Source organism: Rutidosis leptorrhynchoides, chromosome 8, assembly GCF_046630445.1.
Source record: "Rutidosis leptorrhynchoides isolate AG116_Rl617_1_P2 chromosome 8, CSIRO_AGI_Rlap_v1, whole genome shotgun sequence".
Taxonomy (NCBI): Eukaryota; Viridiplantae; Streptophyta; class Magnoliopsida; order Asterales; family Asteraceae; genus Rutidosis; species Rutidosis leptorrhynchoides.
The window spans coordinates 194,331,436-194,348,375 of NC_092340.1; the positions used below are offsets into that span (position 1 = coordinate 194,331,436).

The window sequence follows — 16,940 nt, forward strand, 5'->3', positions numbered from 1 at the left end:
ATATATATATATATATATATATATATATATATATATATATATATATATATATATATATTTTTTTTTTAAAATATTTATGATTACTAAAATAAAAGTTTTAATAACGTACTTAAAGTTATAAGTATGAAAATAAAGATTTTATATAAATAAATATATATTGTACACATAACTTAACTATATTAACGTTTATATATATAACATGTAAATATATAAATAAATAATGAAACTTATAACTTATTAAATATATAAATTACATCACTAATAATAATATATATATTTATTCGATTACGATTATAAATATTAATGAATATACAAATGTTATAGGTTCGTGAATCCGAGGCCAACCTTGCATGGTGTAGTATAGTCATATGTATTTTTACTACAAAATACAGTATGGTGAGTTTCATTTGCTCCCTTTTACTCATTACATTTTTGGGCTGAGAATACATGCAATGTTTTAATAACTATTTTACAATATTTATATGCGTGAGTTTCATTAATCCCTTTTTAAATGCTTTCGCAATATATATTTTTGGGACTGAGAATACATGCGCTGTTTTTATAACTGTTTTACTAAATAGACACAAGTAATCGAAACTACATTATATGGTTGAATGATCAAAATCGAATATGCCCCTTTTTATTAAGTCTGGTAATCTAAGAATTAGGGAACAGACACCCTAATTGACGCGAACTCTAAAGATAGATCTATCGGGCCCAACAAGCCCCATACAAAGTACCGGATGCTTTAGTACTTCGAAATTTATATCATGTCCAAAGGAGGATCCCGGAATGATGGGGATATTCTTATATACAAATTGTGAATGTCGATTATCAGGTGTTCAATCCATATGAATGTTTATTTTTTGTCTCTATGTATGGGACGTATATTTATGAGAAATGGAAATGAAATTCTTGTGATCTATTAAAATGATGGAAATGATTATTTATGTTAAACTAATGAACTCACCAACCTTTTGGTTGACACTTTAAAGCATGTTTATTCTCAGATATGAAAGAAATCTTCCGCTGTGCATTTGCTCATATTAGAGACATTTACTTGAAGTCATTCACGACATATTTCAAAAGACGTTGCATTCGAGTCGTCGAGTTCATCAAGATTATTATTAAGTCAATTATAGTTAGATATATTATGAAATGGTATGCATGCCGTCAACTTTCGATGTAATGAAAGATTGTCTTTTCAAAAACGAATGAAATGTTAGTAAAATGTATCATATAGAGGTCAAATACCTCGCGATGTAATCAACTGTTGTGAATCGTTTATAATCGATATGGACTTCGTCCGGATGGATTAGGACGGGTCCTTTCAAATATTTAGTTTTTTTTTTCAAAATTAATTATATTTCAAAATTTATTTTTACAATCGTTTAAGTAATAGAAAATATTATGTCGTAACACGTTTACGTTTTTGAAACAATATAATTATATTTACAAACTTATAATGTAAAGCTTTAATGAAGTTCTTCAAATTTTATATAGATAAATAAGTTACCTTATAACATGTTTTTAATAATAAAGTTCTTATTAGACTGAAAACGTTTTAGTACGTTTAAAACTAAATTGAATAAATATTATAATTCTGTTTTTCCAAAACTAACTATATTTAAGAATCATTTTGTTAAAAAAAATTAAATAATGAAAATCGTCATATCATAAAATGTTTTAGAAAAGTAAAAATATATACTCATAACAGGTTTCAAGTTTTTAAATTACCATTTGACGACGAGGCGTGGAATAAAGTCCAGAGGTTAGCTAATCATATGAAATCATTTTAAGGTAGAACGTCGATATCTATTTTCTAAGTTATCTATATTCCATAACTTTACTTTCATAATATGAAAACCAATTTGTTATCTTACAAAAGTCATGAGTGAAAATGTTCTAAAGTATGAACTTGAAATCAAATAGGAATCTCCACTAACCTCTGTCTAACTCTCGATAATTGACACATTTGATCTCATTTGTAAATTATTTTACCATTTTCCGAATATTGTTAAAAAATAACAGATTTCTTAAATCATAGTGGACCTTACTACCAAGACCCGTAATCATATCACAAAGTATCTGATAACTCAATCATTTGATATTATCTTTTTCTTCCGACGATAATTATATTAAATATATATTAAAACAAATATGTTCATGTAAAGTATTATACATCTAATACTTTGTTAACGTTTTCAATTAATATGACTATATCTTTTATATATACATGTCTATACACATAATCGTTCGTGAATCGTCGAGCACAGTCAAAGGGTAATTGATTACATGAACATAGTTCAAAGTTTCTGAGATTTCAACAATACAGACTTTGCTTATCGTGTCGGAATATATAAAGATAAAGTTTAAATTTGGTCGGAAATTTCCGGGTTGTCACAATGGATAAGTTTAATAATAATGAATATGGGTGGTCAAGAAATGAAGATTCTTTATCTTCGAAATGGCGAAATGTGAACAATGCTTGTACGACGTTTTTACCAATTTTCAATGATATCAAGGATAATTGGCGTAGTTGTGCGAATGACGAAGATGTTTACAACAGCGCGTTGCAATCATATTTTGATGCATACTCGAAACCTTTTACTTTGAATGAAGCCTTTTTTTTCTTGAAACAACATCCAAAGTGGATCGTGCCAAAAGAGCCAGTTGTTAACCATTCGGAAGACTATCATGTTGATGTTTCGGGTGAAAATCAAGGAGACTCGATAAGCCTCTCGCAAGACTTTGAAGCGGAGTTGTTTGGGAACGTACCGATGCCGCGTCCAATGGGACGAGATAAGGCAAAGAAAGCACAAAAGACTACGAGTTCTTCGGACACATGAGCGTCTTCTCGTGGGAATAGTTCGAATTCTTCAAGAGTCGACGAGTTTATGGACAAAATGGAAGTGGTGGCTTCAAAAAAGACGGAGTCGCTTGACAACTTCAATGTGTATGTTCGTATGCAAACCGCGCTAACACATATTGATTTGTTGGGGAGATCCTCGGCCACAATGGAAGACCCGGAAGACGTGGTACGTCTTCAAAATCTAAAAAAGTATGTTCGTAGCAAGATGGCGGATTACAACTTCCCTTCCGAATGAGTAGGATTAAGTTCAAGGCGTGTACATCTTTATTTTAGGAATTTAATAAATGTAATTTTCTTTTTTTCAGGATTTTTAATAATGTATTTTTTTAGTAGTAATGGTATTAATTTAAATGCGTTTTTTTTTTAAATTTATTAAATGTGTATTTTTTTTACATTTTAAATTACATAAGTAAAAATAAAACAAATGGAAAAAATAGAAAAAGAATAGTAAAATGACACATTAGCATTCCACTTAAAATGACACCAAAAAAGAAACACCACCACTGCTCCATTAAAAAAAACATCTCAGTCATCTAAAAAGTGCAAAAAAAAAAAAAAAACAAGTTACACAAAAAAAAAAAAAAAAAAAAAAAAAAAAAACGCCTTTAATCAATACGAGCGGTCTAAGTGAAATGTTTAAAATGAAAATGAAAGATAGAAGGAAAAAGAAACAAAAGTAAAAAAGGGTGGTGGGCGGCTACAACTTGGGTAAATAAGCTTTGTTAATGAAGTGTTCTAGCAGCTGATTCGTTATCAAAGTATGAAAACGGTTAACCGAACCCTAAACCCTTTTTGACCAATAAGTTAGTTTGAATATGGAAGCAGCTGAAAGCAAGCCAATGATGGTTAACGAAACAAACGGTGACGATGTTTATGCTGACGACAGTTTTCTCCACCTGCTTTCTGCATTTCTCGCCATGGAACCATCTGCTTCCTTAATCTCAATTGCCAGGTACAATTATTTCAAATTCACTACGCATGAAACCAATTTTTGCATCTGTCTATTTATTAATTTTTGTTCCTAATACTCTTTCGATTTGTTACATAAATAATGAAACCCTAGGGACTGTGGTGGAGGTGCAATCACGGAGACTGTTCAGAAATTCATTTCGGAACAATGTATTGCCAAAACAGTGAGCTCCTTCACTTATGCACTTATCATTTGTCAAGTTATTTGAACAAACTTTTTATATTTTCATTTTGAAATTGAAGGATTTGAGGAATTAAGTTATAAGTTCCTTGATGGAAGATAACTAGAATTAGCTAAGGGTATTCAATATTTGGTTTCAAACCTTTTAAACCAAAAACCAAACCGAATCTAAACAGAAAAAAACCGAACCGAATTTGAATTTGGTTTTCTGTTCGGTTTTCATATCTGAATTCGGATTCCGGTCGAAAACTGAATTCAAAATCGAATTTGACTAACAATAACAATATATTGAATCATTAATTTATATAGACCAAAAAAACAATTTAAAAACTCAAAATTGGAAACCAAAGTCAATTTTTCATGTTTATTTTGATTAAATTATATTTTTTCCGTCGATTTTTGGTTTCGATTTTGAAATTGAATTCATTTTTCGGTTTGGTTTTCGGTTTTGGTCCCAAAATCTTCAAAATCGAGGAAGCTGAACTGAATAAACCGAAGAAATCGAGAACCGAACCGATGAACACCCCTGGAATTAGCTGATGAAACATGGAAATGAATTTCCACATCCTTTTTAATACAAAATATAATTAAATCATGTTTTCTTTTAACGGCGATTAGGAGTCACTGACAGGGAGTCCAAACGCGATGTCGGAGCTCACCTACCCGATCATTTCCCGGGACGAACCATCACAGTCTTACCGCTCCTCGGAGGAACCCCATGAGAATCCATACGGGCATCGCGTGTTCGGGTGAGGCTCATGAGCATAGACGTCCAAAACCTCTGAGGCCCATGAAATGGGCGGGTAATCACAAAGGAAATATTTTTGCAGCACATGAGAGTATAACCCCTAACCTCCCTTATAGGAAGTCAGGTTACCACCAATGCACCAACACCTTGTGGTTCTAATATATAAATAATATATAAATAATGTGTGTGAATTGTGAATACTTTGTTGATGAATGAAGACGAGCGGCTCAACCTCATTAATTTTACTTTAATGTCACATTGCAGGATGGAAAAGTTCATGCACCTTACATGAAGTCTTTTCTTAAAAAGGTTATTCTTGAAGTTGAATCCGCAGACGCAGTTGTTACCGATGAACTTTATGATCAATTTTTTTTTTACATGCATTCATGGAAGGTGCACACATATTATTATTTGCTTTCTTTTTTTATATCTTTTGCAGAAGAAAATTAATGAATTATGCATTTATGCTATGTTCTATGTAGTAGAATGGGGATTTAGCAAAAGGAGACTCCAGGATCACAAGGAAAATATCATTTATTTACCCAACAGGTTTGTGTATGTGAAGAAAAATACATAAATTTGAAGTTTTTATTTTTTATTTGTAACATATATTGTATATTGTATTTTATCATTATTTTTTTTTTTGTGAAGATCACGTTGAATCCCAAGTTCATCCAAGTCCAAGGAGAGTAATTGTACCTCTTAATTGTTCGCTTAACATGCTTGAAGGAGATACTGGGTAGGTATTATTACTATTTTACTACTAGCAGTTGAAGTTCTACTACTGTGTCCACAAAACAGTCTGAATTGAATTTGAGAAGTTACTATTGATTCTTGTTATATGGTTTTTTCTACATGAACGGCATTCTTCCATGCCGTTACACTAAGGGTTAAGGACTTGATTAAATTCTAGCTGATGACATCGTTATGACATATGTTATTCATGCTAACTTAGGCTTTTGCTTGTTATAGAGTTCGGTTGAACATGGAAATAAGATATTTACACTTGAAAAACCTAATAGCTACTCCACGTTTCTTAGTTTTTCGGATTAGTTCGTTATATAGGCGAGATTAGTAAATTTACGTGATAGGATTAATCTGTTTGAAGCTGCTGAATATTATTTTTTTCCACTAGGTCCTATCATTGAACTTGTTAGTCTATTTACATGTATTGTATGTCTACACTAGAGATGTAATAATGTGTTTCTATATATGTGGGTTTCTGGGCTGCGAGCATTGTGTATATTGCAACGTGCATTTAAAACTATCAAAATATGTAACTAGTGAAATGGTGTCTGCAGTTGTTCCATATGGCCGTCAGGATTGTTCTTATCAGAGTTCGTCCTTTCATCCCCCGAAGTATTCTCAATGAAGTCTTGTCTTGAGGTAAATATACATCTTTGGGGCATGCGGATTTTTTATTATGGTTTTATTTTTCCCATCTCGGGGAATGCAGATTTTTTCAATTTTTTTATATTTATATTCATATTCATTTCATGGAAAAACTCTCGATGTCATAGAAGTCTAGTACGTCAACTACTTGTGCAGGCTAACCATGTTCTAGACTTCCAGTTGTATAGCAAACAGTAACTACTTGTGCTGATTTCTATTGAATTCTTATTATTATTTTTTAATATTTTTCTTGAAGAACAGCTCGGATCAGGTGTTGGTTTGGTTGGCATATGTCTAACACATGTGAAACCTTCAAAGGCAAGTCTCTTCCCCCTCCCCCTCTTCTTTTCTGATGGTCTCACACGCACATATTCACACATACGAAGTCTCTCTATCCACACACACACAATCAATACTATACATGAATGTATTGTTACATCGACATATTTATAAAATTATAAGTATTATATGTATATTTCTAAAATTACAAAATCAGATCTGAATTACTGGTTTGGCACTAGAAGGCCCTTTAGCTCTCTTAGTGTGTTTTCTAGAATCAATTGCACTATGCTTACTTGACATATATGTAATTATGACATAAAAGCACATATGACATATGTGTATGACATTAAAGCACATATGTACAACAACAATACCCAATCCCAACGCGAGGTATGAGGGAGGTGAGATGTAGACAATCATTCCTCATACCCTAATGGAACCGACATAGTGAAGTAACATTTGAATACAAGTCATAAATACAACATGATTATAAATTATATATCATATAGTACACAAGAACGTGTATATATATATATATATATATATATATATATATATATATATATATATATAAGCAAGGTTGAAGAAATCGGAACTCGGGGAGTTCTCGGCGGGACCATTTCTTGGAGTTCTCGGAGAACTCGGCGAGTTCTCGGCGGTTGACTTTCGTTGACTTTTGGGATAATTTTTATGATACCCGAGATTTGAAACCGAGATTTCACCGATTTGACAGAGATTTGACCGATTTGGCCGAGATTTGACTCAATTAATCCGTCGTTGACCGATTAAACCGTCGTTGCCCGATTCCAAAACGAGAACTCGGCAGCAACTCTAAAACGATTTCTCGGCGAGAATTCGGCCGATTTTTCCGATTTTTTGCAACCTTGCGGCTATAAGAGGTAAATAAAATTACTATATTCATTTATTTGAAAATATATAGTATAGATAAATATTCTATATAAATACATAATACCTAACTATACTATATGAAATTAGTTCAAGTATAATTATAGTATAAATGAATATAAATATAAATATATCAATAGAGAGAAGATAGAATACAAGTAAAGAATATATAATAAATAAATAATAAATATCTATAAAGAGGTAAAATAGACATACATACATGAAAAATCTGTCTAAAGCCATAGGCATATGGGCCCATATACAAGGATATAAATACACATATGTACTTAAAAAGTCATGTGTATATGTAATTTTTGTCCCCTGTTTATGGTTGAATTCTTAGATTTTTGGAGAAGATATGTACATGTAGTCCCATCATAACCTAGTTTTATACAATGCAGGTGGTTGTAAGTGATGGTGACCTATCAACTTTAGCCAATTTGAAAGTTAATTTGGAGCTTAATCACACAAGTAGCCGATTTGGTTCGAGTGAAAGCATTGTCGAGGATCCATGCAAGGTAAGTTGTGTTCGTGATGTATATTTATCTAATTTTCATTGTAGCACACTACCATGACTAAGACATTGTACTGCAAGAACTTAAAATTCCCAGTTTATCTGTAGTTAATCTGTGGCTATTTGGTGAAGAACTTGTATTCATGCGATTTCCCTCCCAAATTCTATTGCCTCTTAGGATTATTTTGTATAACTTCTTGCAATACCAGATATTAGTCACGTCGTTTTGTCTTGATTCCCACTTTTCAATTTTCAACATGGTTTGAACTGCGTATTGGCAACGTAAAATGGAGTATGTAATATAATTTGTAATATAGCTGAAGTCTTTGGAGTATGTAGCGTTTCTTTTGAAACACTTTCTTTTTTTTTTGCTGCTGCTTGCGATATAGCTGAAGTCATATAGCTTTTGAACAGTTTCAGTTGGGAACTTTGGATTGAGATGATACACTTTTTTTCCAAAGACTTGAAAGTTCTACAGAGTAATAAACTGAGTGCATCATGTATGATTACAAATATAATATATTTCACTAAAGCCTTAAGCTTTCAAGAATAAGTTATTTATATAGGTGTTAGCATTAAAATGGGCATTAGGCCACTTTCCGCAGTTTGAATTGTTTCTTCATGAACTACTTTTAGTTAATGGCTACAGCTAAAAAAAAAAATTATTTCAGGCAGGATTTAAAACCCATGGAAATTTGATTTTACCATTTTCATGGCTTCTCAATTTTATTTTTAATTCTATTTTATTTATAAAAAAAAAAAATTCCTACTTTTTGGCCGGAGGTCCACTCGGAAGCAATCTCTCTATCCGTCGAATAGAGAGAGGGATGACTTTCTCTACTTTTGAGAGTGTTTTTACTCTGGGTGGAGAAATGACTTGTCTACATCTCACCTCCCCATACACCACTCATGTGGTATACTCATGTGGTATTTGGTTTTGTTGTTGTTGTTGTAGCTAAAATGTAAACCTGATCAACCTGTTGACAAGTAATAGGACAAAAATTGTCACATCTATTTAAAGGCAACGGAAGATACATCTTGTATCTGCGTTTACATCTTGTAATATATGAGTCATATGAAGGTTGCAGAACTCGCCGAGTATTCGGTTAGAGGTTTGGGCTGAGTACTCGGTCAACCCTCAGTCAACGGGGAGTTCACCGGATTACTCGACCAAAACTCAGGATTGTTTGTAAAATTGGTCAAAAATAGGACAAAATAAGTCAAAGTCAAACATGGTAACATCCGATTACTCCCTGAGTACTCCCTTGCTGTTTAATCTCTAAAAAGTTCCAACTGAGTCCCTTTTTTGCATCCTTGCTGTCCATGTATATCTGACTTGAAATTTGACTTCAGGTTGAATGCTTACATCTACCATGGGAATCTGCACTTGAAAGCGATCTTCAAGACCTGAGGCCAGATATAGTGTAAGCTTTCATATATACATTTCTACCGATCCATCAACTCTTTTTTTTCTATCTATTTTCCATAAATTCAGTACATACATACACACACAGGTTGGGTGCTGATGTCATCTATGATCCACAATGCATTCCACACTTAGTTCGTGTCATTGCAACTCTTTTAACGAAAACAAATTCTAACTCCCGTCCTAAAGATTCATCCATGGGGTCCACGGTGTCCGATGATCATGTGAATAATGATATCCATAACAACTGCTACGAGGAGTTTGTTCGTGTATCAATGACACAACCTGTTGCATATATTGCTTCTGTGGTTAGGAATATCGACACTTATAATCATTTCCTTATGACTGCACAACAGGCAAGCCTTAGAATTGTGGACATCACTCAAAATGTTAAGATGATTAATTTTCTTTCTTACATGCTATCTTACCCGAGATCCTCTGTAAAACTTCTTGGGATTTATCACTCTTTTTGTTAGACCAATAAGTTTAAGTCGATAGAACGAGGTTATGTGCACACTTTAATATCCCTTTAGATGAGCTGGTTCAGAATAGGAAGTCGCTTTTCTAGCATCCGAGTTCATTTTTATGCTCTCAATTCAGATCTGACACTATATAATGTAATGAAATTTTATCCATGGTATTGATAATTTCTTTTTACGTTCAGATTTTAGCAGTAACTTGTGTGCAAGCTTTTTCTTAGCATGAAAGAAACCTAGAAAGCTGTATTTGAATGGTACATGGTTTTGATATTTGCCAAATTTAAGGGCTGGGTGTTTCTCTAATTCTCGAAATTTGGAATCAGTCAAAGAAATTAAATGTTTGCAAGGTGTAGATCAGCAGGAATACTTGTATCCCGTGTTTCTTCTGAGAACCCACCAAAATCACATCGTAAGAGTCAGATGCCATTGAAATAACATGACCGAATAACCCTCGTGTAACAGGCAGGAGTACACCTCAGTTTGTCAGGGTTTGTAAATCATCTTTTTCCAAAAGTGATACTTGAACCTACACCCATTTTGGGAACAGCTTCCTCATTGTGAGTCTTAGCTTCTAAGGCAACGGCTATCACTGAGCTGAGCTATCAGCTCGTTGGTAAAAAATTGAAAGTTAATATAACCTAAAACCCAGGGAGGACATCTAATTGGGTTATGTTGCTACTCACAGTAGCTTTTTGACTTGTGCCTGGCTTTTTGCTAAACATGTATGCCGGCTTACCTACGATTGAATTTGATGAACTCTAGTTCTAGCCAACAGACCCCATTCCATTTGCAAAACTTATAACATCCTCATAACTGCTATACTGTGACTCTTCTTCTTCTTCTTCTTCCATACTACCATCACTTCCTTCTGCTGAGTCGTTACTTTTCTCAGCATCTACTTTGTAAGCTACTAGTGCCTTTGATCATTATTTTTTTCACTCAATGACAAGACCCGCTTAACCTGTATTAGAAGTTTTAGATAGACGTGGAGCTGACTTCCAATTTTCTCCTAGATTTAACTCTAATTTAGCTTTTGCTTTCTCATGATTTCATAGAATTGCATAACTTCAGTTTAGCTTTTGCTTTCTTATCCTAAAGGTGTCTAGTTTTGGAGACATGTTGTATGTCACTTGAGATTACAAAATTGAAGACCCACTACCCCTTCGGATGGTCTCCAAAGTGTAGTCACAAAGTTAATTCAACAGTTATATTATAGAGATATGGCTGACACTGACAGTTTACGTTGTCGTGGATGTAATTGATAGAAAGAGAGATCAAGAGAAGTGTTTCTTTTATTTATAATGACGAGGCTTAAATCTACTACTCCGTCTAAGGTTAGCACGGGGAAGTACGACGAGGGTTGTTCTTAAGTCCGTCCAGCTAGCTAGGTTCTAATTAAATATAACGTAGCTAGGTTCACAATTTATTCTTTGGTGAGTGGTTTAATAATAATGTACTCGTAGCTAGGTTCTAATTAAAGATAGTATCGTCACTGTGTCCAGGGTTAGATTGAGACTAACGTCCACGGGACAGAGAGTTTATTCCTAACAATTCCAATCCTTTATGAAGTAAACAAAGATTTCCCTAATATTGACCAAAAATCCCAAAAAATCTTTTGATGCGAGTTACATGTAGTCACTAAATATTTCAAATTTTAAATATAAATATAAATATAAACATGATTGTTTAATTGATATATTATATTCCATTATTCTTTTTAGAGTTTTTCCAAATTAATAATCCGCTACTAAATATGTAAATGAAATTTGATCAACTTTACCAATCGTTTCTAGTTAAAATTTAAAATTGAAAGAAAATCTTAAATTTGTTAGTTAAGGGTAAGAATTTCATTGTGTAATTTAAGTAAGTAGTAATTATGATTATGTTTTTCGTTTTTTGTCTGAGACGAAAGCTAGGGGAGCGAATGGGATTAGATACCCGGTAGTCCTAGCCGTGAATGATAAAACAACTGTATTTGGTATTTGGACTGGCAGAATAAATTTATATTAGAGACAGGATGGCCAAATCAAGCCACTCCTGTAGGTACGTCTCTTTGTGGCAACAAATATTAGATTAGATTACATAATTAAACCCAATCATCGTAAGGAAAGGATGTCGAATCTAGCCACTCTTGTCCGGTAATAAGTTGTGACACTGTGAAATTAGAAGCTTCATAATAATCCATGAGGTGATAACCAGGCCATGTGACCCGACCATCCACCCTGGAACCAGGACCATCATTCCCATACTCACCGTAATATAAGGTGTCCAAACCTTGATCCCCAGACGACCAATGGATCCACCCTGCGGGGTCAATTAAGTCATCAATGTATGACTCTATGAATACGGTGCGGGAGTATGGCTTCCATGGCCTGCCAAGATAGCTTTTCACCAGGGTAGTAGTAGTAGTATTACGAAGGTCCTCCGTAGCCAAAACAGAGCAATTCTGAAATGAAATCCCGGTTTGTTGGTCAGGAGAGTCCCTGGAGTGGGCGGAGATGACGGTGAACTGGCCAGGCATGGGCATTCGGGATATGATGTTACATCCCTGAAACACGACAGCTGCATTCCCAAATACGTAATCGATGGTTCCATAAATGTCACATTCTCTGTAAAATTGCCTGAAGGAGTGGACATACAAGGTGTCTTGATATCCACTTATAACACATCTGTAGACTGCTGCAAAGTCTGCATTAATACGAAGGGCGACAGCCTGGTGTTTTTCAGCTCCTGCTGTGTTATGGAACCCAATGTCACGTGCCAAAAATCTTTCTCCTGACACAGCTGATATTATTTAGCTAATTAGTCCATCATATCATAATATGAATTAATTAATAGGGCTAGCTAGTAGTAAAGTAGTAATTAAAAGCTCATATCAATCCTGAAAATGAGATTGATGCCTGCTATGAAACCACTGTGCATATGTATAATAAAGGGACCAAAGGGTCAGTGGCCTAGCGGTATCCTTAAAGTCATGAGTTCAAGTCCTGGGGTGGACATATATTATTTATAAATTCGTGTAAAAATTTTGTCGGTTATGTGCGTTTTCCTTTCAAAAAAAAAAAACACGAATATGATAATTATATTGTTACCAACAGTGGCAGATCTGAAAGTAGTCCATCCATCGACCACGCTTCTATTACCAGTGATAATAGTCATACCACTTCCGTCTCCAAGGAGAACAATGTTGGGTTTGTAACTTGGAATCTCTACATTTTCTTGATACAACCCCTGTTTGATGTAGATGATGACTCGGTCAAGACTATTGTTTGGGGCAAAATTAATAGCATCAGTGATAGTGCTGAAGTTACCACTCCCGTCTGTGGCCACAGTAAATGTGTAGTAGTCGTCGTTGTCATCATCATCACCATCACCATTATCATCATCATCATCATCATCATTATCATCATCATCATCATCATCGTTATTGGATATGTTAGTGTGAAGATTTGTCTTTGAGACGAGTGAAAGAGAATTGCTAACATGCTTGTAAGCAGCGATAATGGTGTCTACTAGGAGTGGTTTCAAAGGACCGGATGCAGACTCAAGACCTTCTAAACAAGTATTTTTGTTGGTCACAGCCGCTGACAGAAAGGTTTTGGTATCTGCTAATTTGTTGTTGAAAAAAGGTGAAGAAGTTGTTGCAGTGAGTGACTTCTTTAAGGAGGAAAGAGTTATTTGATGGAGTTCTTTGCAGTCTTGGATGGTTCCCTTATGTTTCTCAAGGATACCATTATTATTATTAGTGTTTGAAATCATATTTAATAGCTTTACACCTTCTGATATGGCAACCTTGAGAGATTGCTGGATGATGATAATATCTATATTGATACTGATATTTATGGAAACTGAGATCTTAAGTGACTCCTTGCAAACATCCGGGTATGGTGTTGACTTGCAGGCTGCTGATCTTGTTAGACAATTAGTGGAATTGATATGAGAAGTTAAAGATAGAGCCTGCTGATGTTTTAACAACAAGCATAATAATATAAATAATATGTGGAATGGAAATGTGATCATTTTTTTATTTTTTTTTGGAAAATTAGCTAGCTAGGCACGAACATGTAACTGTCTGTGTGTGTCTTTCCATCAGTTAAATACCATATCATCAATTTAATTAAGCATTTCAAGGAACATTGGGCATACACGACAATACAATTATCAAACCAGTAAGTGTGCGTATTCATTGGATTATTAGGACAAAGGGTCACATGTGACTGCCTTCAACTTGTGATTCTTTTCACTTATTTATGTATAATTTATATTGAGACATGAAAAGCCAGTTTACAACTGGTATCTTTCTTCACGGGAGTAAACACCGACTGACCACATACGGTGTTTCTAAGTAGTCAAGTCCATTACTATATATATATATATATATATATATATATATATATATATATATATATATATATATATATATATATATATATATATATGGTCAGGATCAATGGGTAAGTAACCAATCGGGGGAAACGAGGGGAAGCAAAAATTATTTTTTTTTCGTTTTTTTTGAAATTTTTTTTTCCGGCATCAAGATCACACGAAAATATGAACATTTAGAAGAGACACTTCGTGTTGAATGTTATTATTTAGGCGAGAAAACGATCGATAAAAATAACATTCAAGATAATATTGTTCGTGAAGAATATGAACGTTTTTTTTTCATGTTTTGTGAAGTAAAATTTAGCCCGATTTAGAGTTTAGGGTTTAGGGTTTGGTGTTTTGGGTTTATTCCATAAACCCAAAATACCAAACCCTAAACCCTAAACCCTAAACTCTAAACCGTTCGTGTTAAAAACTATATCTAAATCCTAAATCTAAACCCTAAACCCTAAATTTCTAAACTCTAATATCTAAACCCTATAAACCCTAATATCTAAACCCTAATATCTAAACCCCAATAGCTAAAACCTCAAAATACACTCGAAAAACACGATAATTGTTATATATTACTTCTTCGAGCGTTTTTCCGCCAAAATAAAAACATTTATCACAAAGTGTCTCTACTAAATGTTCATATTTTCATCTCATCTATAATGTTCGTGAACAAAGTTTTTTCAGAAAACGAAAAAAAAAAAAATTTTGTTTCCCCCGCTTCTCCCGAATGATTACTTCCCTCTTGATCCTACCACTATATATATATATATATATATATATATAATATATATATATATATATATATATATATATATATATATATATATATATATATATATATATATATATATATATATATATATATAATACTTTTTTTCTCTGGGTATAAGGCTCGCGCAATAAAGCGAATTTATGCATCAATAGTTTAAGCGTTATCATTTATTTACATAGATCATTTATTTACATAGATCGCTATATAAAATCTATATTGACTACATGTCAAGCGCATTGTTATAGTAAATAGATATACTTCATACATTTATAATTACAACTCGCTTATCGACAATTGAGTGTGAGTGATGAAGACAACCGAAAAAAATTAAAAAAAGCTTTCCTGCGGAAAATAATTTTGCTCTACTTATAAAACCTTAGTTCTATGATCTGCATATAAATAATACACCGTTTTGATAGTTTATAATTAAAAAAAAACACATTTTGATGATTCATACAAATAAAAAGTAATAAAAATTAAAAATAAATATATGTTATAATATATAAATATATATATATATAAATGAATAGTCAATTATTGATACACAAAAGTAATATTATTGTATTACCTAAACTTGTGATATTTTTACTATAAATAGTCATGAATGCAAGCATTAAACTTGCACAATTTCTCACACTTACAAAGTGTTTCTTTCTTTCTCTCCATTATCATCTTTGTTCTTACACTTCATTATTAGTATTCTTAATCAAGAATCAAATCACTAAAGGTAGTTATAAGCCTACTGAATTATAACATCAAGAATCAAAAAAAAAAACCCCAAGGGGTTGGCTTGGTGGTAGGATGCTTGGAAAGTTCCAAAGGGACCCAAGTTCAATCCTCACTTGCTACACTTTGGGGGGCTTGCCTTTCAAAAAAAAAAAAAAAAAAAAAAAAAAAAAAAAAAACATCAAGAATCAAACCACTAAAGGTAGTTATAAGCCTACTGAATTATAACACGTTATCAGCACGATAATCTTAATACTAATTATGGTTGGCTCTGCCACCTAAATGATATATGGTACGTTATACCACCTGAATAATATATGGTCGACACTGTCGTCTAATTATCATTTATGTTACTAACATTTATATTTCAATTATCTAACATTTATATGGTCGACACTGTCGCCTAATTATCATTTATGTTACTAACATTTATATTTCAATTATCTAACATTTATATGGCCGACACTGTCGCCTAATTATCATTTATGTTTACTAATATTTATATTTATGTTATATAACATTTATTAATGATTGCTTACATATGGTCGACACTGTCACCTACTTATCATTTATGTTATATTAAATTTATGTCTAATGTTTATATACTTATGAATATAAAGTGACTATAATTTATCATGTTGTTTGTTTTAATAGAAAATGTCGAATCTGGAAAAACTTAAATTTACTCCTTTAGAATCAACTGGAAACAACTACATGCCATGGGTTATAAAAGTAAAAATGCATCTTAAATCAATGGGCATTCTTGAAGCCATAAATGAAAACAACACTTGTTCTGAAAAAGAACAAGCAACGGCATGTTGCTTTATTCATCAACATATTGATGAATGCTTACAAAATAATTATGTGACTGTAGAAGATCCCCATGTTTTATGGGAAGGTCTCAAAAGCAGATTCAATAATCAAAGAGAAATTTTACTTCCAGCTGCTATGGAACAATGGAGAACATTAAGGTTCCAAGACTTTAAGAAAGTAAATGAATATAGCTCAGCTCTGTATAATACATGTTCACAACTTAAATTCTGTGGACATGAAATAAGTGATGCAGACATGATGGAGAAAACTTTCTCCACAATGAATGCTGCAAACATCACAGTGCAAAGAAATTTGAGAATGCTAAAGTTCAAAACATATCCTGAACTTAATTCATATCTCTTAGTTGCAGAGCAAAATGATGAGCTATTAATGAAAAAACAGCAATCCCGTCCTACTGGTACACTTGCAATCTCTGAAGCAAATACTGCAAATATTTATAAACAGGGACAAGGACGCGGG

At 33.1% G+C, this 16,940-nt stretch overlaps 2 protein-coding genes across 2 annotated transcripts; one reads left to right on the top strand and one right to left on the bottom strand.

Annotated features, from left to right (window-relative positions):
* Positions 1-3,583: 3,583 nt before the first annotated feature.
* Positions 3,584-9,953, top strand: LOC139862800 (uncharacterized). Its single transcript, XM_071851429.1, has 10 exons — positions 3,584-3,824; positions 3,936-4,005; positions 5,035-5,163; positions 5,256-5,319; positions 5,422-5,509; positions 6,072-6,156; positions 6,424-6,480; positions 7,752-7,868; positions 9,218-9,288; positions 9,379-9,953. Exons 1-10 carry the CDS (start codon positions 3,688-3,690, stop codon positions 9,764-9,766), a joined length of 1,206 nt encoding a protein of 401 aa, XP_071707530.1. The 5' UTR covers positions 3,584-3,687; the 3' UTR covers positions 9,767-9,953.
* Positions 9,954-11,855: 1,902 nt separating this feature from the next.
* On the bottom strand, positions 11,856-13,789 carry LOC139863991 (probable pectinesterase/pectinesterase inhibitor 12). The gene is made up of 2 exons (XM_071852584.1): positions 12,862-13,789; positions 11,856-12,553 (listed from the first exon to the last, which is right to left on the bottom strand). The coding sequence occupies exons 1-2, from the start codon at positions 13,787-13,789 to the stop codon at positions 11,856-11,858; spliced, it is 1,626 nt and encodes a 541-aa protein (XP_071708685.1).
* Positions 13,790-16,940: the final 3,151 nt, after the last annotated feature.